This window comes from Crassostrea angulata, chromosome 1, assembly GCF_025612915.1.
Source record: "Crassostrea angulata isolate pt1a10 chromosome 1, ASM2561291v2, whole genome shotgun sequence".
Lineage (NCBI taxonomy): Eukaryota > Metazoa > Mollusca > Bivalvia > Ostreida > Ostreidae > Magallana > Magallana angulata.
Genome location: NC_069111.1, coordinates 39,151,666 through 39,175,049, shown reverse-complemented (window position 1 = coordinate 39,175,049; position 23,384 = coordinate 39,151,666). Strand labels below are relative to the sequence as shown.

General features: G+C 32.1%; 1 protein-coding gene across 1 annotated transcript; it reads left to right on the top strand.

Moving 5' to 3' along the window:
* Positions 1-3,483: 3,483 nt before the first annotated feature.
* On the top strand, positions 3,484-21,701 carry LOC128192377 (uncharacterized). The gene is made up of 7 exons (XM_052864992.1): positions 3,484-3,502; positions 8,090-8,227; positions 14,298-14,328; positions 15,835-15,887; positions 20,670-20,775; positions 20,889-20,923; positions 20,996-21,701. Exons 1-7 carry the CDS (start codon positions 3,484-3,486, stop codon positions 21,448-21,450), a joined length of 837 nt encoding a protein of 278 aa, XP_052720952.1. The 3' UTR covers positions 21,451-21,701.
* The last annotated feature ends 1,683 nt before the right edge of the window (positions 21,702-23,384 follow it).

Sequence of the window (23,384 nt, the reverse complement as noted above, 5' to 3'; positions counted from 1 at the left end):
CATTTAAAAATTCTTTAAAAATACCTATAGTACCCCTATCATCATTTTAATATTTGATAAGTATATGTTTTGTGGTCTTCTGTTGAAAATTGGAATAAACTGTGGGTGTATAGAGCCACCTTAATATCAAACGTGCAAAATGAACCTCTCTAGTAAAGATGGTAAAATACAATTATAATATGTTTTACGGTGCTACCGTTCTGGCGAGCGCAGCAAGCATTACACATACCTTGCATCATTGTCAACTTATAGTTTTATTTAGGTATCAACGAACGTCAAAGAATTTTTGAGAGAGTATTGCTCTACAATAAGTATGCCAAAGGTACTCATTTTAATGGTTATCATTATGATACATACAGCGCAACCCCCTACCCCGAGAGAGAGAGAGAGAGAGAGAGAGAGAGAGAGAGAGAGAGAGAGAGAGAGAGAGAGAGAGAGAGAGAGACCGGTACCTGTTTGTAGGTGTGTAATTTCCCACTTTTAAATTTAATGGTCTGACTATATGCAATATCTACATAATTTTTTTTAAACTGTTTATTTTCCATTTTAATCCTTTTTATTTATTTCAAAATGTCCTATTGTTTATTTCCTCCCTACTCATGCATGCACAAATAGCTTAAAAATGGATCGATATGACAGTAAAGTATGGCTCTTGCTAATAAATATATACATAAAATCTCTATATTAAAAAAAATTAAAAACAAATCATACGTCAATGAGTTAGGTATCGCAGTCTATACTGAAATAGCTAGTACATGCATTACAGATGTTTGATCCACCTCTATATTTATCGCGGGAAATATAGCGCGAGTGCACTGTGACGTCATCCATGACTTTGTTCGTCTTTGTTTACGTTTCTCGGAGGTATGGACGCATGTAACAAATCTTTTGAGTCTCGCCAAAGCATATGTGGTACTCAAAACGTGTCTTCAAACTTTAAGTCACTGTAAATTACGTGTTAAAAGTCGGCCATTTTTGGCATAGCACCACGGGTGAAAACATTAGAGAGCATTATGGGACGTAGACAAAAAATTTTGTTTGATGAACTGTTGGTTTAGCTCGTTCTTTTTCCCGCGCACACTGGTTCTTAGAGCTCGCTTCGCTCGCCGGCGCTGCGCGTCGGCGAGCTGTGCTCGCTATAAAATAATCTCTAAACATGAGAAATGTTATAGAAAAACTCACATGAACGACTAAAAACATTTGATTGTTTAAAATATCTCTTTAATTTGTGACAATGAGTACTCAAAGATGGTATTTTTGTATTTATTTACATGTAGATGCACATATTTCCGGTAATATATCGTTATAAAACGTTTGAAACATTGGTATAAATAAATTAATATATTTTTCAGAATGTATCGGTTCATGGGGAAAAGACTGTGGTAACAACTGCAGTTTTGGTTATTATGGACACGGTTGTCGTACAAGATGCAAATGTGGTTATCGGCAGATATGCGATCCAAAGAATGGATGTGTCGCGGAATACCGTAATTAAACTAAATTGCATAATAATATATAATTCTCAGTATGATATTTCCAAATTTCAAAATACTGGTTTTTAAATGTAAATTAATATTTTGACTTGCCAAATGAGTCCTATTTCTGTAAATGATTAAAACATCGAACGAAATCAATTTATTATGTAATAATGATTGTATTTAGAACAAATTTAAATATGACATTGAACTTTCGATTTTGACAACTCATTCTATGATTAAACATCATCCTTATAGGGATAAAAAATATTTCAGATATTTTGCTTATCATAACAGCTTGTCAACACAGCTTCCCTTAACTGCTGCTAAGAATTTAGTAAACCTATGTAAGTGGTTAAGGAGTCATTGTTCAAAATGTGCATATGACCAGGAAATTCCGATTTCATTTTTGTTGAGAATTTTAGCCCTTTTAAACCTGAAATTTTTTCATTGTTAAAGACAAAAGTATAGATATGCATATCCGAGTCTCCTTTGACTATAACCGAACCTTTTAATAGGTCATCTGAGTCACTAAAACGTCAGTGTAAGAGCTTTATAGACATAATTTAAAGCTATACACGCTATAATTTGCGTCAATTTTGAATGACAGTGAAAACGCATGTGTTTGTCTAGTTATAAAAGTTATCCTTAATCTGTAAATTACAATGGTGAATTCCATCTCGTTACAAAGATATAGATTTTTAATTGTTTATTTTTCTGCTAGGAAAATATACCTTTTCATGAATATTGATGAAGGAAGAGCGAAACCGATCTCATTACGCATGTCCGCGGAGAACTAGGTGGTCGTTATTTTTTGCCTAATTAAATATCTAACTTGATTTTTAATATGCTTAACAGTTGTTAGTTTGAAATACATACATGTATAATGAGTAAAATACGTTTGTCATTCACGATACCCTTACTTCTGCATTAACACTTATAGGATCTATAAATAGCACATAGGGGAAAAACACAGGTGTACGTCATTTTTTTAAAGGAAGTATTCATATCTACTCACAGGCTTGTATTTTTTTCTTTTTTTTGTACTCGTATATCGGAGAAATGTATGCTTTACTGAAAATACCCTTTCCTTTGTGAAACTATCACAATTATGAAGATGTTGACTCTTCACCAGTTGTGGTATGATAGACTAAATTTAGCTGTCGATATCACGTGATAGATTGATATTCACGAGGAGGCATTACTTTCCTGGCAGGAAAATAAATATTTTTTATTGTTTAATATTTGATATATTTGTTACGTGATCGAATTGAGCATTATAATTAACAGCATAAAGGTAACTTTTATTCGTAATCAAACACATACAGTTTCACCTTTATTCAAAATTGACGCAAACTATAGCGTGTATAGCTTTAATATCTATGCATCTATGCATTTGGTTTTTCCCTACATCAAGAACTTTAAAATTTGACGTTCTTTTGCATATTTTGGCCTTGCCTATGAGGCCTTAGGTTAGAAAGGTCATAAATGTCACGTATAGATTCCTCGTATTTTAGAGACGCTTTAAATAAAAAAGTAAAAAATTATTCTTGTAGTTTTTAAAAAGTAAAAAGTGTACAATTTTTAACGGTCACCGACGGACGAAGACTAATTGCAAAAGGTTGCCCGAGTGACTTACGTGACCTTTAAAGAAAATAACCGTTTTATTTTCTTTTTTTATTTTTACAGAAGCCATAGACAGGGCAGAGTGTAAAAACAAGTAACAACATTTTTATTTCTTATTATTTCAAAATATTTTTATAGCATGATCATAAAACCCAAGGTTTAATCCAGTTTTTAAAATAAATACACTGGGTAAAATTCCCGAAACTTATTCTTATCAGTAAATATCTTTTAAAACATCCTTTTTTACTAGTTTGCCTTAATCGAATTCTCTAGTGAATTTTCTGATTACTTTTTGTCTGTCGACCGTCTGTTACCTTTTCACATTTTTGACTTCTTCTCTGATCACTCGGCCAGTTTAGACCAAACCTGGCACTAAGCAAAAATGGGTAAAGCAGATTCAAGTTTGTTAAAATGGAGGGTCACGCCCTCTTCAAAGGGAAGACACTTTATAATGAAAATTTGTTGGTATTTGTCAAAATTTATTCTTCTTTAAAACCAACTCGCCAGAAAAACAAAATCTTTTATGAAGCATCCTCATATAGTGTAGATTCAAGTTGGTTCAAATCATGATTCCCGGGGTAGGTGGAGCTGCTATGGGGGCTTTTAGTCCGAATTTCCTCTGTTTTGCTAAAAGTCAAACTTTGTCTTAGCCTAATTCCATAATTTAGTATAAAAAATCGATTGTTATGTCAAGGTACACTAAACTTTTCAATAAAATATGCTTTTAATAAATTCACTTTAATCTGACAGTGTTTTATTTCAAAATCATCATTTACAACACAAATACACTATCCTGTACGTTTAAATAAATCCTCGTCCATTGCTCTGTTTACTATGTAGCCGATAGCTGACTATGTCATCTTTGACGAATAACGCACAGGGGTTTCTTATCTCATTAAAGATCGGCAAAACTCGGAGATCTGCTGCAACTGGGATTTTCAGCACACTTGATTGAGCTGTGTGTTCTTATCTGATGCTTGTCAAATGGGAAAATTGTTATAAACTGATTTATATTTATCAAAAAAAATGTTTTTAGAAGAAAATGATTTTGTGTCACCTGTCCTTTAAATTATTTCCCTATAATTTTGCCCAGATCAGTAAATCATCATTAAAATAAATCAATATTCAAGAGGGAGAAGTACTCTATCCTAATAATTCAATCATAAAGTTTTAAAATAACGTTTCAATTTCAAAATAGGTAAATTTCCCTATATAATTCAATTCAATATCACAGGATATATTTCGACATTATTTTGAAAAATATTTTTGAATTGTACAAAAACAGGTTCTGACCCTAGTGATTAGCATATGACAATTTTGCAATTAAAAGCAAAATAAAAAAGTAAATGAAAAAGAAACACTTTTTCAAATTTTAAATTATTTTTGAATTAAAAATGACAATAAAAAATTTTCATCTCAGAAATCTATAAAGCGAAACACGAATTTCAAGCATAGCAACACGGACCTCTAAAAAGATAGAGGTGGGATCAGGTGTCTAGGAGGAGTAAGTATCCACAGCTGACCGCTCACACCCGCCGTGTGCTCATTGTCCAGATCATGGAAAATGGAAGAAACCGTAGTCAGTCCGCTGCATAAATAATGGTCTAATAAATATAAGAATTTCAGCATATGCCCTTTTGAAAAATTGTACTTGCTGACAAGGTCATTGTATCGACCATAGATTTTGCGTAAAAATGATTTTAATCGATGTTCTTGATGTCCTTGTTCCAACAGCGTGTTTGTAAGTACTATGCCTCGTTAAATAAACTGTTCGTATGTAGAGCATCCTGTTGCATAACGAATAAGCTGAGAGCCATAAACCCCATAAGCAGATGATGATGGTATATTGCTACACAAGTGAGGGAAGTTGACAATGGAAAAATAAAAATCATCACGTTTATCATATTATATGGTTTTGTTGTTAGGTTACCATTGGCGTTTTTTTTAAGTAAAATATTCAAATATGAAACATATTTTTCGGAATCATCTGTGGTATCTTTCATTTTAAGCTAACTTGGATACATTGAGTTAACATAAGAGAGTAAAAGTTATTAATGGATAAGACATCATCAATATATCTAAATGTGTAGTTGAAGGCCACAGCAAGAGCCTTATTCTTTTCTTGCACAAGCCTGTGAATGAATTCTGCTTCATAAAAATATAAAAAAATAAGTCACCCAATAGAGAAGTACAATTAGTGCCCATGGAAACTTCAACTGATTATTGGAAGAACTACATAGATGTTGTCTATTAGAAATTCAAGCTATTCAAGCATCATTTTATGTCTTTTTTATGAATCTCAATTGATGTTTACGAACGAAAAGCCGTCTTCACAACTATGCTATTATAGATTTATACAAAACTTTGCATGGCGGGAAAAAATCTAAATGCATGATTATGATGTCTATGAAGCCCTTTACTAAAATTATGAAACCCACAAAACAGTTTTCAGTTTTAAGTATGAGGTGAAAAAGGAACTGACTGCAATGGGAATCTACATGTATAATAATTTAATCCACACAGATGTTGTTGTAAAATTTTACTACAAGAAGATATAATCGTATGTTATAGTTACCTACTAATTTACAATAAAGGCTACTCCTGTTAACATGCGCCAAAATTCAATATGTTGTACAGCATTTGCATAAATGTTTGTCAGTCAATTCACTGAACGTGTACAATATTGCTATAAATGATAAGAGTAGATCATATTGAATTCAGTCACATTTTAAATTGTCAATCTGAATAATTAAACATTTAAAAGTAAAAAAAAAAAAGAAGAAAGAAAACGTCAAGCGTTCGATTTTTTAATTCTGTTGCTGATCCTGCATTAAACGATAAGACCAAATACAAGGTTTAATTGGTCGTGGCGGTTCTTTATGCGGAAAACTATTTATACTTCCCTATCTCTGTAATAGTTATAAGGATTATTAACCTGAGGTCTTGAATAGGAACGAGTCAGAACAAAATGGAAACAAAGAGAATCGTCATCATGCTATTACCAGTTTTGATTAATATTAACACATCTGAGGCTGCTGTATGTTTTGACAAGTAAGGACATTTCATTAACTTATCATTTTGAGTTTATTTTCTCAGCATTTTCAATACATCAAAAATGCGATTCAATTTTTAAGGCGCTTAGACAGTTCTGACAATTTTATATATTATTATAATTTTAACTGAATTTTTTTAATAAAGAAATCTTCCACTGGTAGATATCTTAACTTTTAAGATTTGGATATTTATTTAGTCTAAAAATGGCTATACATAACCATCCAGTCGTCTCGAAAGGAAAAAGATCCCAATATTTACGATAGCTAAAATAAACAATTAATAAATCATTTTCTTTACGTGTAAATTCACTCGTCAGTGATTTAAAACTTTATATACTGGTATATGATTAGTTCATTTTATAATTCTTTTTAGTAAAACAGCAGTATATGAGTGTTGTCATGACTATAAGAATAATTCCGGAAATTGCGAAGGTATGGATCCTTCTAATGCATTTCTATTATCTTCGTTACATCAATGTTATATGACTATGAATTACATAGAGAAAGAGTAGTTGCTTAATATATGACAAAAATGTTATATAATGTATTCCGTTTGTAACAGGTTACTAATTATGCGATACCTCAAATGATGGATCCAGATTTGATCTGCTTATATAAAACGCGTTTTAACATTAACCTTGCAAAATTAACTTCTGTTAGTAAAGATTGGCAAAATACAATAAAAATATTCACTTTATATCATAAATGTGATCGAAAAACACACATGAATTACCAACAAATCATTTTATTGTTCACAAATTTAAAAAAAAAATTGATTTTGTGATAGCATTAAATTGAGAGATTTTATATAATATATTGTATTTATTTAAGGTGGCTCTATACACCCACAGTTTATTCCAATTTTCAATAGAAGGCCACAAAACATATACTTATCAAATATTAAAGTGATGATAGGGATACTCTAGGTATTTTTAAAGAATTTTTAAATGTTTTTTCGTGTTTTTGTAAAATAATTTTTAAAAGATAGCTATTGACAAATTGAGAGAGTTTTTTTTGTCATATGATGGATATTTCCTTCGGAAACATAAAAAAAATATAACACTTCTTAACATTCTAAAATGTTATTATTGCAATGTTTTTTAGTATTTACCCAAAACATAATTTTTCATATTTTCTTACTCTGTTGACAAATAATCTGAAAAAGTTGCTTGATGTTATAAGAAATTGTATTTTGATAACTGTGACATAAAAAATTGAATGAAAATCATTGCAAATAAACACAAAAAGTATTTAAAATTTTATTTGGTATGAAAGTTCCTCAGGTAAGGGTTATCGTTCCGAAGTTCCAAGGCCCAAACACCTTGGGGACTTTTCATTTCTGAGTTGAAGAAAATTTACCTAAATATACATACGCATTTCATTATAGGCCTGTAAAAGTAAATATATTCGCTTTAATGCAAAACTAAGTCAACTACATAAAGGGGAAAATTGACAAGGCTTATAGGATTTATGTATCCCAACCTGAGAGAAATTCATAGCAACCCTCCCATCCCCTTAAAGTGGTAAGGAACATCTTTCGATATTAATAACGAGTGAATTAGTGAACACAGTAACCCACTGCACTACGGTGTAACATATCGATGATGGGAAAGAAACTATTTAAAAAATTAGACTTGATTTTATTGTTTTTTCAATAAATAAAACCACACAACGTGAAGGTGTCACATACCACATTACTTGTAAGTAATGAATTTTCCATTTATCAAATTAAATCTATTCATTTAACATATTTTTCAAAAGAGCGGTCCCCATACAATTCGCCTCAATTTAAATCAGCTAGTACCGGAATTGCATGCTTCCAGATTTACTTTTTTGCGTACTGCGTCATCAAAAAGTGGTGTATAGAGCCACCTTAAATGATTATTTTAATTTATCGTTTGAAACATAGATAGGTATAAAGCTTTGTATTTTTAGCTTGTATTGGTTCATTTGGAAAAGACTGTGGTAGCAATTGCAGTAAAGATTATTATGGACACGGTTGTCGTAAAAGATGCAGCTGTAGTAATCAGCAAATATGTGATCCAAAGGAAGGATGTGTCGAAGTTACCTACCGTAAATACATCAGAATATTTAAAGTGACTTGGACACGTTTTGAGATCAAAAAATTTATTTTTATTTTTTGTGTATAAAATGATTTACTGGTGCATTTTAAATGATCGACCAAAATATTGAATGTTAAAGTCAAGTTACAAGCAAGATACAGAGGTAAGAATTGGTTGTTATGTAAACAAAGCTCGAGTCTTATAGTTGTTTACAAGATATGTTATGTAAAGATTTACTATTTCATAGACAAAATAAAATGTGAAAAATAATATAAACTAAATCAATATCTTCATGAAATTAATACAATTATCAACAAAAGAAAGAAACATTTGATTGAAACTTACACCAATACGACACATATGTAAAAATGACAATATTCGAGCTTTGTTTACAAAACAAAGAATTATTAACTCTGTATCTGGCTAAAAACTTGATATTTGACATTCAAATTGTGATATAGCATTAAAAAGTTCTATATTTTTCAGTATATACATTGAAAATGGAAAAATAAAATTTGAAAATTTTAAGTCAAATCGTGTCCAAGTCCCTTTAATGCTCAATGTGATATATATTGATTCATGAGTATTCGCCTTTGAGTAATATTTTAGGTGCTGATCTGTATATTGAACATTGCTTTCCAAATATGTTTTAAATGTCAATTTATTTTTAATTTGACCCTCATTTCTATCAATTATTAAAACCTCAGCATATATTAGTTTATTACGTAGATATCGATCGTGTTTAGAAGAAATTCTCCTTATGACATTGAGCTATCGATTCTTGCAAATCAGACCCCGATTTAACATAATCCTTTTATGGATGAAAAGTATTTTAAGGATTTTGTTTTGACATTGAAATCTGACTTTGAAATTAATTGCACGTTCACTATCCAACAAATACTGTACGTTTGTAGTATCATGAAGAGGAAGTAATTGTATTGCACGTTCACTATCCAACAAACACTATAAGTGTGTATAGTATAATGCAGAGGAAGTAATTGTATTGCACGTTCACTATCCAAAAACACTCATTGTGTGTAGTCTAATGCAAAGGAAGTAATTGTATTGCACATTCACTATCCAACAACCACTTGTTGTGTGTAGCATAAAGCAGAGGAAGTAATTGTAATGCACATTCACTATCCAACAAACCATATGGAGAAATAAGTCAGATTTTTTCTCATTAACAGTCACATTGTATTAAACAAAGCTCAAGTGGTCAAAGAGGTACTTTAATCAGAAAAATAACAATAACTAGAGCCGAGCTCGTTGCAAAGCAACGAGAAGGTCTTCCATTTCAGCTTCGTGTCGAAAAAGGATTGCCAATATGTAATAGACATGATGTTATATACTAGTGCTTATAAAAAAGTAAATGGATGGCATATATCAGCCCCTTATTGAAAAGGATAGCAATTCCAACCCACCAATAATTCAGTGACAGAGAAACGTGTAGTCTTTCTTTTTAATACATTTGACAGCGTAGTAATGTTTGTAAATGTGTGTGTAATACCTGCATGAAGAATATATCAGCAATTGCTCAAAAGCGAATGCTATATTTTATCACATTTTTATCTCAATATACGGTGGATAGCGGGTATGTTAAGGCTTCCCGACTGATTTTATAGCGATGTGTAGAAAGTCACTTCTCTGTACTTCATACGATATGACGTTATAATTAACTTTGACGTCACGATCTGTATTTCTGTCGATAGTTCTCAGGGAATATATCTTAACGTTAAAAGTGAATTATAACAAACCAGTAATAAAACTGCATGTTTCCTTTACATAGATGATGCCGTTAATGCTAGACGTACAGAATTCATTCATATAAAAAAACTAGTATCAAATTATCGACAGTTTTAAAGCTTCGTTTTAAGTAAAAGACATGTACAACTTATAATCTTGTGGTTTGGAGACTCTCCCTCCTACGTGTAAACAACTGAATGAAGAAATGTTAATGCAATTAAAAACTAGCTTGGCGCAGGTGAAAGATCAACACAATTTTAGAATATTTTACGTAAAATTGGTAGAGAATATACGTACCAATGTGAATCGTGCTTGGGAAACCTACGGACTTACCCATATTTTTGGTAAATCGCTTTTATTAGCTAAAATGTGCAATATTATGATGTTGATTTTGTGGAATGTTTCCACAATATCTTTCATAAACGAAATAGTATATAACATAACAAAGGATATAACATAACAAAGGATTTTTTTCTTAAAATATTTATGATTTAATGTCATTAATCACCTGCGCCGATGCAATTTAAAAAGATCATTTGCATTATTAGGATTCGCCTGTCACGTGATTACAAAGTGCATATGACGTCACACAAATGCATCAAATATAATGTTTAACATCGTTGTCAATAAAATTTATGTTACATAGATTTTAAGAAATACTCCAGGTCAAAGTATGTCCAGCCGTATTTTAGCCCCGGGTCACCTTAACATTGCTGCTATATCACTCATGGGATAAATGTTTGGTATTCCACTGTATGTTCTTGTGCCAGTGACGTTAGATTAAACATTACGTAGCTTCAGGCAGATGATTGACGTAAAATGAAAAAATAGCGAAACCATTCGGTTGAAAAGTGTAGAATTTTAAATGTGAAGCATTTAATGCTGTTTTATATTTTTTCCATGAATTGATAAAAACATGCTCGAAAAGGTATGTTTGTTTGTTTGTTAAAGGGGAATGGTCAGGATTTTGGTCCAAAATTATTTTTTTCTATTTTAATGTTTACAATGCTTCAATAAGGCATTTTTAATAGGCAACCAAAATTTGAGTGTCATTTGTTGAGTTATAAGCGAGTTACATAGTTTACAATTCTTAGCTTTTGTTTACATTTTGAATGTTGAAGTGAAAATTCCAGTTTTAGACCTTAAATGAATGTGTTAATCGTTAGGCACTGTTTATTTATGCTTAAAATGAATTAGAAGATAGACAAATCAGCTTGAAAATGATTTTTACTGGTATATTGAACCTATGAAAAAAAACAGGGCATTCATTATTATGTAGACCCCGAATTCCACTGCATTAATTGTAAGTTTCATTCGGGGTCCATCCTCCCCCGAGGTACATTGTAGGTGTTTTGTCTGTAGGGCGGGGCGAAAATGGCCATATTGTGTTTATGCATTTATAGTATGTCCCAAGATTTTTATGCTGCACATTTGGACGATTTTAAATAAAAATACACGTACCTGTGAAAGAAGTGCAATTGAAATAGATGAAAGGGAATCTTTCAAAGGTAACTTCATTCACACATTATCATTTTCCCCCAGTAAAATTTACAGGAACGAAAACAGAATTCATACGGAGATTCATATTGGGGAATGTTTACATCTTTTCTTCATTCGGAAGTCACTCAGAATACCACATTTTTTCAACTTTATCATCCTGGTATCTTCATCTCTTTAGCAATGGAATATCCCCGTAGATATTTAGCCGTGTACTGAAACCTGACAAGCTAGAGGGCGTTTAAGAGGGGAAATATTGGGATTTTTTTCATACTTTTGATTGAACATCGTCTGAACCAAGAGGTATTTATAAATATGGAATAGTTTAACAAAATATGCAGCAAATCTAGACTATAATGTTTAAAACCGTTTTCGTTACCTATGCTGATACTTAGTAGAAACCAATAGCTATTATGAAAGACAATAAAGCCATCTACCCAAATTGTAAATTAAGGTAGGGGTTCTGAAAAGGTCATGAATTCTTTACTCTTAATGGCACTATGTAAAAAACTGAATGCGTTAGTTTATCTATTAAAATATTAACAAATAAAAGCTATCGTGAAAGTTATACTCTGCCCCGAGTTTTGCTTCCACCACTTTTCGCTTGATATTTCGAGAAAAAGGTATACCTATGTGCTCAAACTACGTTCATCCACTAATATGAAAAATGTCCAGATTTTCTGTTTTGAAACGCTCCCTCTACCGCTTCAGGTTTCAATACACATCCCAAAATAGAAAGTCTACGGGGATATTGCATTGCATCAGCCATTAATAAGCCCGGATGATAACGTTGAAAAATTGCGCGAGATATCTCGAGTACTTCGGAATGGAGAAAACATTTCCCATTATAAAACTCTGTAAGAAATTTGTTTTCGTTCCTGTAATCTTTTATGAGTGAGAATGGACAATTTGTCAATGAAGATATCTTGGATATTTTCCATTTCAATTGTACTTGTTTCACAGGTAGGTGTATTTTCATTAAAAGTCATCAAAAAGTGATGAAGCAATAACTTGGGACAGACTATAACAAATATGAGGAAACTATTTCCTACCAGAGTATTGCATCATTTTAATATCAGGACATATATCCTATTTATTGTCTCAAAATTACAGGTTTAATAGTCCTTTTTGCAAGATTTTAGATAGGGGGGGGGGGTGGTCATAACAGTATTTTAATGTATGAATAAGATTCCTTCAGGTCTTTGTATGGGCTTTGATACTCAAGTGACCGCTAAGGCATGTTTGCCTCGTATTTGATGAAGCAGACATAAATTCATAAGGTAAGAGTGGGAGAAATGATCTATACCCAATGACTTTTGGGGCAAAAAACATTTGGTATAAAGTGACCTGCAGGCATTTGATAGTAAATCTTTTACAAAATTCAGATTTTTTTTATAGTGCACACAACATGAATTCACTGGGTTTTTTTTTGTTTTGTTTTTGTATTTTTTGTTTTTTTTTATTTATTTTATTTGGATGGGGGGGGGGGGGTACAATCACACAATGCACAGGTTATTAGAGTAAATTTCCTAAAATAGAATGCATTTTTTAAAATTTCACAGGTGATAATTTACATTGTTAGTTTTCAAGGTGAGGTAAAACTGTTAATGGAGATGCACGACCAACGTCAATAGGTTACTCGAGGGACTTAATTGTCCTTTAAAATACATGTTCACTATATGCCTACATATTTTACACATTTTTTTTATTTGACCCGCACCCGTTCAATAAACCCCATCTCTCTAGGTCAAGAGTTTTTGAATCGCACCCTTCGTGGGCAGCAAAGCGGATCGAAAACACCTGCCTAGAAAAGATGTACAAACCCCTGATCCAGGGGTCCGGAATTCTACAATTAAGATAAAGGGTTTAATTGACATCATAGCCACGTATTTTCCTTTTCTATGACATGTATGGGAGGTGTGAAAACTTTCTATATTTCAATACATTCTACTATATAACCATAATGCTCCCGCTAAGGCCCTGAGCTCTTTATTCCACAATTTTAAAAAGGGCATTAAAGAGACGGTATGAACTTGAATTTGTTTTTTTTCCCACATGTATGAGAAAAGAAGAGATTTCTAAATTTAGATCTGACTATGAGGCCCTGGGGGTTGTTAGGTCATAAAAGTCGCATTTAGACCCCTCTTAATCTAGAGACGCTCTAGACCAAAAATAGTTACAATTGCCTTCAGTTGGTAGTTTTTAAAGGGGCATGGTCACGATTTTGGTCAATTTCTATTTTTATGTTTTTATTATTTACAATGCTTTAGAAATGCATTTCTTATGATCAAATAAAGTTTGAGAGTCATTCGTTGAGTTATAAGCAAAATACAGGGTTCACAATTCTTTGTCAATGTAAACAAGGCACGTGCCCTGTTTTTGTTTACATAGGTTCAATATACCAGTAAAAAATCTTTTTCCAGCTTATTTGTCTATCGTTTTATTTATCTTAGGCATAGATAAACAGTTCCTAACGTTTAACACATTCGTTTTAGGCTAAAATCTAAAATTTTTACTTCAACGTTAAAAATGTAAACAAACGCTTTGTTAACAGAGCGAAGACTGTAAAGCTCTGTAACTCGTTTATAATTCAACGAATGGCACTCAAATTTCGGTTGCCTATAAAAAATGCCTCTCTGAAGCATTGTAGATCTTAAAATCGGAAAAATAATTTTCCAAAATCGTGACCATGTCCCTTTCAGAAGTCAAGCATGCCCAATTTTTAACAGACGACAACTGACGAAGATTGATTGCAATAGGTCACATGAGTGACTCAAAAGACCTATAAAGAACATTTTTGTTCTATTATGAATAACTTTTATACTTGATTTTTGCAGAATCTACAGACAGTGCAGGGTGTAATAACAAGTAAGAACACTTCTATTCCTTATTATTTCCAATTAATCTTCTAGAATGATCATTATAAGGTTTATTTCAGTGTCAGGAATAAAAACACAGGGTAAAGTTCCCGAAATTTATTTTTTATCAGGAGGTTTTTTAAAACATCTTTTTTATTAGCGTTTCTGAGCCAACTGCTCCAGTGGGCTTTTCTGATCACATCTTGTATGTCGACCTTCTGTTAACTTTTCACATAGTCGACTTCGGCTCCAAAACCTTTCGGTCAATTTCAACTAAATTGGCATTAAACAATAATGAGTAAAAAGGATGTTTTAGTTTATTAAAATAAAGGACCAAGTGCTTTGTAAAGAGGAAACCGGGTATAATTAATAATTGATGAAAGTGTCTTGATATTTTTCTTCTTTAAAACTAATTCGCCAAAATAACTAAAACTTGTATGAAAGCATCCTCATACATTGTAAATTCACTTTATTTAAATCATGATCTCTGGGGTAGGGTAGGGGCACGTTGGTGGGGGTCGAATTTTAACGTAGGAATATATTGAGAAATATATTCTTCTTAAAAACCGATTGGCAAGGCAACCTGTGTTGTGACTTGTGTGAAAGCATCCTTGGGTGTAGCAGATTCAAGTTTTTTTTTCAAATTATATGTCAGGGGTAGGATGAGGCCACAGAATCTATAAAAAAAAATCTTCTAAAAAACAATTAATTTAAAATTAACTTGTGTGGAAGCATTCTTAGCTGGTGTATATTGAATATTTTTTTACATCATGAATTCCAGGGATAAGGTAGGGCTTCAATAGACTTTAAATCTCAAAAAGTCAACTGTTACAATAATGCAAGCATTTTGACATTTGCTGATTCTCGGTTGTCTAGAATGTGGCCCCTGGACAATTCTTTGGCATCACAAGGAATGCTTTAGTGAGCAGTTGTTCGAAGTCATCATTTCGTAAGTTCTATGGTCGATACAACGACCTTGTCAGACAATACAATCTCCCACTGGGTCGCATGCTGGCTGACGTTTTTCATATACACTAATTGTTAGACCAAAATTATTCACCTAATTGTCTACGGACTTTTCCGTTTTTTTCCCGATTACGACAAAGAGCACACGGCGGGTGTGACCGGTCAGCAGAGGATGCTCACTCCTCCTAGGCACCTGATCCTACCTCTATCTTTTTAGAGGTCCGTGTTGCTTTGAATTTGTATTTCGTTTTATGGATTTTTGAGATAGTTGACAGTTTGTTATTGTCATTTTTGTTCAGGTCTTCTTGAAAAAAGGACTCAATGTTTAAAATAAGAATATATGGAGAAATTTTTAAAAATCTTTTTATATTGGATATATTTTACCTCGTTCTCCTGATACTTTGTATAAGACTCCATTTTCCATTAAGCTGATTTTATTGTTGCTCAGGTGAGCGATTTGGCCCATGAACCTCTTGTTAATGTTTATATCTTTTTTTCAAGGATTGAAATATATGTATGCAAAATTTTATTATCTTAAAACTGTTTTCAGTAAAACTTTGGAAAATTGTCAAAACCATAGGGACGTTCTTACAAATGTCAAAGGTATGATTTATTTTCTCGTGTTACTATATCCCTGATTTATTACAGATTTACTTTCGTCATTTATAAAGTTTTTCAGTTAAAGACATAATATAATGAATTTGAATATAAAAATGTTTTAATATATGAATCAATTTACGATTTTGTTTTTGCTAAAGCAAAAAAGTAATTCGCAATAATTATTATCCACTCGCGCAATTTGTTGCGAGGGGGATATAGCCTCGCTGCTGTACGTGTGTGTGTATGTATGTATATATGTATGTATGTGTGTCCATTTTAGCATTTTTTGCAAAATTTTAAGAAAACCCACGCATACATGTGTATTAAACTTCGTACACTTCATAAGCATGTTTCAAGGACAAACCGTATTTAAATTCAAGGAATTCCGTTATATATTTTTAAGATACCGTTAAAATTACAACACTAAGAAATTTTAAGTACAACTGCCGGTTCGTGAAAGTAAACATTTCAAATCAACAACTTGATATTTTGTTGGATGTAAGCCCTGTAAAGGTAAGAAGCAAACATTTTTGAGAAATGGGGAGTTAAAAGAGAAAAACTGAAACAAGCAGGATATTAAGTTCATCCTAATTTAATCGAAACAAGCAGCGGTCTGAGCCGAATTTCGGGCTATATTTAACAAATTACTTAGAGAAGAACAGGTTCATAATTCAGAAGAGACTTTGACAAATATCGTCAACTTAATTAACCGGGAATTCATTTCATGTTAATCGCAAAAGATATGTTTCTCTTTTTAAAATATTGGGGTTAAAATTACGACATGTTAACTCAAATTTTCTGATAGAGCAGACTATGAATTGCCATCCGATCTTACCTACGTTTTCTTTTCAATATGATACTTAAATTTCCCTACACTAATTGTCTACATGCGTAGTGTATGTCACTGGATAAAGAGAATTTATTAAACTATATAACTAAATTTTAACACGTTTGTGGTGTGTTTCCCTAGTAAATGCACCCACCATGGATACACACAGAGCGTGCATGGGTATAGGAATAAACGAAATATTTCTATTCAAATGGATTTTAGCAAGTTAAATATTTGGTCCCTTCAATTACATGTTTATTTCTGAATAATGTATTTCCCCGCACAATATTTTCATTTCGCGAGGGGATGCTCCGCTTTGCGGTGCCCTTTTTAATGTTTACATCCGATGCGTTTTAATCCTATTTTTTACGAAAGAATTAAGCCGACTGGTTTATAGTTTTTATGTAAACAATTAAATTTAACATGTTTGCTAAATAACTATTTTATACGCGCATACATGTATATAATATACAATATATATAAATCGAATTTATGACAGGCAAGATACACTTTGACAAAACCCACTGGATTGGACGGATAAGTTTTGGAGAAAAAAAATCAATATTTCGAAATAAATGTAATAGACATATATGTAAATTAATCTATAACAAAAATGTGTTATTCATTTTTAACAATTCTTACAGAACTGATATTTGCTATGCCTTTAAAGGCACCGCTAACAATGTCATGTTCATTTTGTATAACCCACCGTCAATCTCGCAAACGCTTACTGATTCTTGGAGAACTCATTGTTTTTTTTTAATCTTTCAATCAAACGAAATCATGCAGTTTATAAACGCATGCGTAATTACTGAATTTCCTTAACGAAGTCTAATCGATAAAGGATATTATTATAAAGAGAAAATTATTAAGAAATTAAGTTGACCAACTTTTATATTAGATACATACTCATGTGCGATCCGGAACGAACGACAGATTACTGATCGTGAAATTTCTCTGCAATTCTAGATACGAGGTGATGCAAGTCAATATGTTTTTTTATGATTTATTACGCTCTGGTACGGTAAGGTCATGATTGATGTATTTGACATAATATGCCACAATCTAATTACTTGAATAGGATTGTCCTCTCCAATTTACGAATGGATCTTTATATGCATTTGCATTCCGGCATATATAGTATCCATAATATCGGAAATAGTTTCATTAGAGTGTCAGATCATAAAATAATGAGATAGCCAATATCCTAGTAACCTTTAAGACTAGAAATGCTATGTGTAAATAATTATAATGACCAATGCTTTTTGAACAATGGATTGGAAACACATAAGAAATCAAAGTACTGAAGAACTGACGGGAGTTAATTTTATTGATTATTATTTATTTTAGAATCAACAATATATTTTTTTGCATGGCAAGGAGTTTCCAATATGAATTTGAATCATGCACATTTTTAAAAAAATGAATTATTCTCCGACAAGAATTTCGCGAAAACCCCATATGAATAATGTTGTTTAATATTCAAAGAATTAATTTCATCAAACTACGTATCAGTAATCGATATTTCAAAGAAATAGTATAGATCCAAGCAATATTGAACTCTTGTCTCGTTCAACCAGACGCTCGGCTGTCTCCGTTAATCTACGATAGTTAGCAAGAGAGACTCTCTGCTTGTCGGAGATTTACAGATATATTGAACTCTGGCGTAGGAATACATACAATGTACGACTACAAAAATATCTAAATTGTTGGTACCATTTAAAATTTGACTATTTACAAGGCATCAATAAATAAGTTTCATTCAATGTTTTAGAATACATTTCATCGCATTTATCGATTATTTTCAAGGACTAAATGTTATCAGCGGTGTTAGTTTGTGCTTAGGTCCAAACACTGTTTCACTTTCGGTTTGCCTGCGTGACTGCATAGGAGAGTTGATTTAAAATCAACTCACAAAAATAAGAAGAAATCGCAAATGGGAAGTACTAAACTTAATTAAGAAGAGTTTCTTGTCGATACCAGTCCGTGCAGGTTACAAGTTTAATTGGAATTAGCTTGTTGAAAAAAGACATATGTCAGATATTTGCCGAATCCGACTTATTCTACGGGATGAAAGAGAACCAAAAGAACTATTACCTACACTCTTTCTTTCTGACTGCAAGCCCCGATGACCCTCAAAATATTTTTCCACCCTGGGATGACGCCCTTGAACTAAGGCAATTAGGAACTACATCAGAATATATGCATCAGATGATACATTATGTAAATGAAAGGAAAGAGTCGTTTTACAAAATATTATTGTAGAATGCCAAGGGTGATAAGTAGAGATTGCCTTTGGGATCCTTGAAAGAGTTTGGTGTCTTCTTTGGATTCTAGAGCAGGCGATCAACACCATGAAGATTTTGGAGGCGACAGAGGTTCTGCACATCCACCTGAGGCTGGGAAACAAAGACAATGTATTCAATAGGCAGATTATGAGGAATCGACCAGCAAAGATTTCCAAGAGGCATTGTGGTGTTGAGTGGACTGCTCCGATGTGGATAAACCTCATGTACCTCGCAACTTAAACTAAAGCAAATGGAAAGCATTGCCTTTTAAAAGTCGATGATTTAGATGAAGCTTTGAATTGTAAAAATGGGACGTAGAATAACGGACCTATATCGTACCATTTAGGAATAATATTTACAATTGATTTACTGCCATGTGTACAATGTACATTAAGTTTCAATTCAGAGAGTTATTGTGAATTATGATTTCAATATCTAAAACAAATTTTAGCGAAAGCGTGTCAGGTTGAAGATAGGCGTTCTTAAGACTTTGAAGAAGTGTATATTTCAAAATGTATATCAAATGTTCTTGATAATTTGGGCAATGAAGATTGTTTTATATCCAGAATACCACCATCTCCCACATGTTATAAAGTTAAAAATCAAGTTTAGTATTCTATGTTCTCGCTCAAGCGAAGCCAGAGTTACTCTAGAATCACATGGACAAAAAACAAAACATCGGCATCATCGCACTACTCCAATCACATGCAGTGGTTTTCATTTTGTTTGCATTTTAAAAAGTTGCTGTGAACTTAATCCATCTCAAACACTCTAATGACTTGTATCGTGATCAGGTACACATATATCCAAATCATAGTACACAATAAGTACAATGTACATTACCTAGCAAGCACAGTTCACATTTGTCTAATGACATGCAAACATATACATTAAACTTGTCAAGAGGTTTGATTAAGTTACTATACATTTGGTTTACTAAAAACCCTAATAAGATTTATGTAAAAAATATTAAAACTTTTGATAAATGATTACATATACCTTTACCCCTTTTCAATTACTGTATCCCTATTGTAATACAATAGTGAAATATACAGATTAACATAATCATTATGAAATAGTGCAGTAGTTTCATAATAGTTCGTAAGTCAATTTTTTTACTGAATGTTTTGGAGTAATTTACGAATGGTTATTGTTTAAGGAAACATATGACATCAATTTATTTAATTGAGATATTGCCGACGATTTTACTCAGACTTGAAACTCTGTTTCGCAAACATTTCGAAAATTGATGTCCATCAATATTAACTGAATCACTTTTGAAAAAAATATTTGCCAGTCTCTTAGATTTCTTATTGGAAGTATGGGAAACCTCCAAATTGTGACGTTCTTCCTATCGAAATAAATATTAGAATTAAGCACATGTATAAATATATATACTTTTTAGATTCTTGATATTGTTTTATAACAGCGTTTAGCATGCAAATAGGTTAGAACTTTCACCAAGTCATGACTTCGAATCTCACGGAAATTTAATTATTGCCCCCCCCCCCCCCCCGAAAAAAAAATATAAAAAATAAAACAAGGTATTGATCAACTATCTTAAAATTGGAAAATTTCAAATGGGTGAGAGCATTTTGATTTTACTGTACTTTTCTGCATTTTGATATTGATATCCCAAACCACCTTAGATAAATTGATATTTTGTAGCCTCCAGCGATTCTTATGTTAATCAGACCGTGGCATCCTTGCTAGCTGTCAGTTGTACTCTGATATTGCTTCTTCTCGGTACTGTTGTTTACTGTAACCGAAAACTGTAAGTATAAGTTTTTCGCACAATTTTCATACCTATGTCCTGTAAAATAAAATTACTTAGAATCCCATAGTTTATTTTTTTATTACTCAATACCTGCATTTTATTTGTTGTAGGAAAAAGGAAAGTGGACGTTTTCAAAGATGTACAGGTACTGAGTTATGTGAAATTTTCGATCCATACATATTGCTTTGTATTTTTAATTTCTTTCTTTATTTGATAGAACATGAAGTTAACACGTCAGAAATTCAAGAAGGACAGGAAGACCTGATTTATAATGATATCAGGGAATCTCATTTGATCGATTACTGTGATACTTTATCAAGTGTACACAATTTTACGCCTCAATTCTGTGGGTTGACATCTCCAACGAATATGGATAAAGTAACGAATCATCAACCAAACAAAGCCAAAGCACCATTAACACGCTCCAGAACGGTGGGTCTTGAAGATTACGGACATTGGTACAGAAGAACTGATAATTACGATCATATTAATTTCACATGCACAAAGCAGTTGTCTTCTTACTCTGACGTAATAACAAGTGATTATGACATTTTCACGTCACCCTCAACATCCCATGAAACTCAAGTAAACGACGACGAATGTGGAAACAAACAGTTAAAAGAACACCCAAAAATAGACATAGAAGCGTCATTTATCAAAAAAGAAAATTAAGTTCTCTGGTCAATCGCCCATACAGATCTGTCAAATACAACAGAAACATGAGAAAGAATGAGGAGCGTTAAGCCTATGAGGCATAATATTTGAATACCAAGGAAGGAGTCTTCTGGTTATCAGACATCCTTCTTATATTAAGAATTTCATAAAATTTTGGCACAGTCTAACAGATCATATAATCAAATGATTCTATCAGCTTAATCAAATTTAACCTTCTTGATTTCGCATCAAGGTCAGGTCAAGGTCACTACCTTTTTCCTCAACTTAATAAATGATAGAAATAAATGTATAGTTTAAATATCTGCAGTAATGTTATTGTTTTAAAAATGCTAAATAGACTCATGATTCTAAAGCAATTCTAAATTGCAAAAACATGTGACATTTTCCTACGCAAATGTTCCGCCAAAAATATAGTCATTATAAGATTCTAAACTTTTATGACTATTTCAATGCCAAGTTGTATGATTGTAAAAAGAAAGAAAAATATGATATTTAATTTCCTTTTATCTTGATTTAATGACCATTTAATCAAATTTTCTTTTGACAAGTCGAAAACCAGAAAAAAAACTTCTTCTCTAGTTGTAAAGCAGCTTAAATACCACAAAACATCGAATATATAGAGTTATGATGTATATTGATCAGACTTCTTATTCATGTTTTTTGATATCTAATTGTTGTTAACGGGGCATGGTCACGATTTTGGTAAAAAATTATTTTCCCGTTCACAATGCTTTACTAAGACATTTTTAATATCATTTAAAATTTGATTGCCATTTGTTAAGTTATAAGCGAGTTACAGAGCTTGCATTTCTTTGCTACTGGTAATTTAAACCTATGTAAACAAAAACAGGGCATGAGCATTGTTTACATGACAAGGAATTTTGCTTAAAACTCTACGACTGGCTCTCAAATTTCACTTGATAACTAGACCGGTAAATGTCCGAGTAAAAATAAACTAGCGACTTCGAGAGAATAATGGCGTATATCTCCGCTATTTAAAGACCCATCAACTTGAAATTCGGCAAGAGTGTACATGTATCTCAGACATTACTTTTTTGAAACATATTGCGAGTGTTATAAAAAATAAATGATTAATTAGGCTTTTGAAGCGAGCTGTTAGTTTTTTATCTGGGTCAGAGTGCGACCCCTTTCTTTATGGTTACATTGAAATTAATGTTAAAATGGGCTTGGCCCCTGTGAAGGTAATGGCGACTGTTCTGAACAGACTTAGATGTATTTGTCATTTTCCAAGTCTTTAGTAAAAAAGGTCGAAAAAAATCATTTCACATATTAATTATTGCTTAGAATATCCCCCGATACATGTATTTCAAATTGTTGCTGAGGACAGTTTGCTGTTATAAAAAACTATGTCTATATATTTAGGGTATTGATTGGACCCTTAAGGCAAACATTTAACGTCTATCTTAAAATGGTATTTTTTTTAAAATACAGCAAAGTTTTTAATTACTTTTAAAGTATTCTTTGCGAAATGTGTCTAAACACCTTTAAGACCAATGATTTATCTTGGCCAACGTTAAACATAATATCTTCATTAAATTAATGTAATTCTTCTGTAAAGTTTATTGCAAACTAAAACTAATAAAAATAAATATTCAAATGCCAGCTTAAAAAGAACGTTGTGTTAATTGGTGTTCTGAGGCATGCTTTAAAAGTTAAATATATCTAATAAAATAAGGAAAGATTAAAATTAATTGTCATCAGAAATCAATATCGAATAAATTGAGTGTTTTAATTATGTTTTCGTTTTTGGCATTCGACTATGATCTTTTTATAAAAAGAAATATAATTATATTGTTACAAAAATATTTGAAAAGTGCGTGACAAATAAAAATATTGTTTAAAATTGTTAGTGTTCCATACACTACGGAAGCATGTTGTGGGGTACACTGTTATACTTTTTATCGTCTTAT

What these genes read in the sequence shown, in the direction of transcription:
- LOC128192377 (XM_052864992.1), top strand. An exon ending in ATGTGTCGAAGTTACCTACC is followed by an intron (nt 8,228 to 14,297) that starts GTAAATACATCA and finishes TGATTTTTGCAG; the next exon opens with AATCTACAGACAGTGCAGGG. An exon ending in AGTGCAGGGTGTAATAACAA is followed by an intron (nt 14,329 to 15,834) that starts GTAAGAACACTT and finishes AACTGTTTTCAG; the next exon opens with TAAAACTTTGGAAAATTGTC.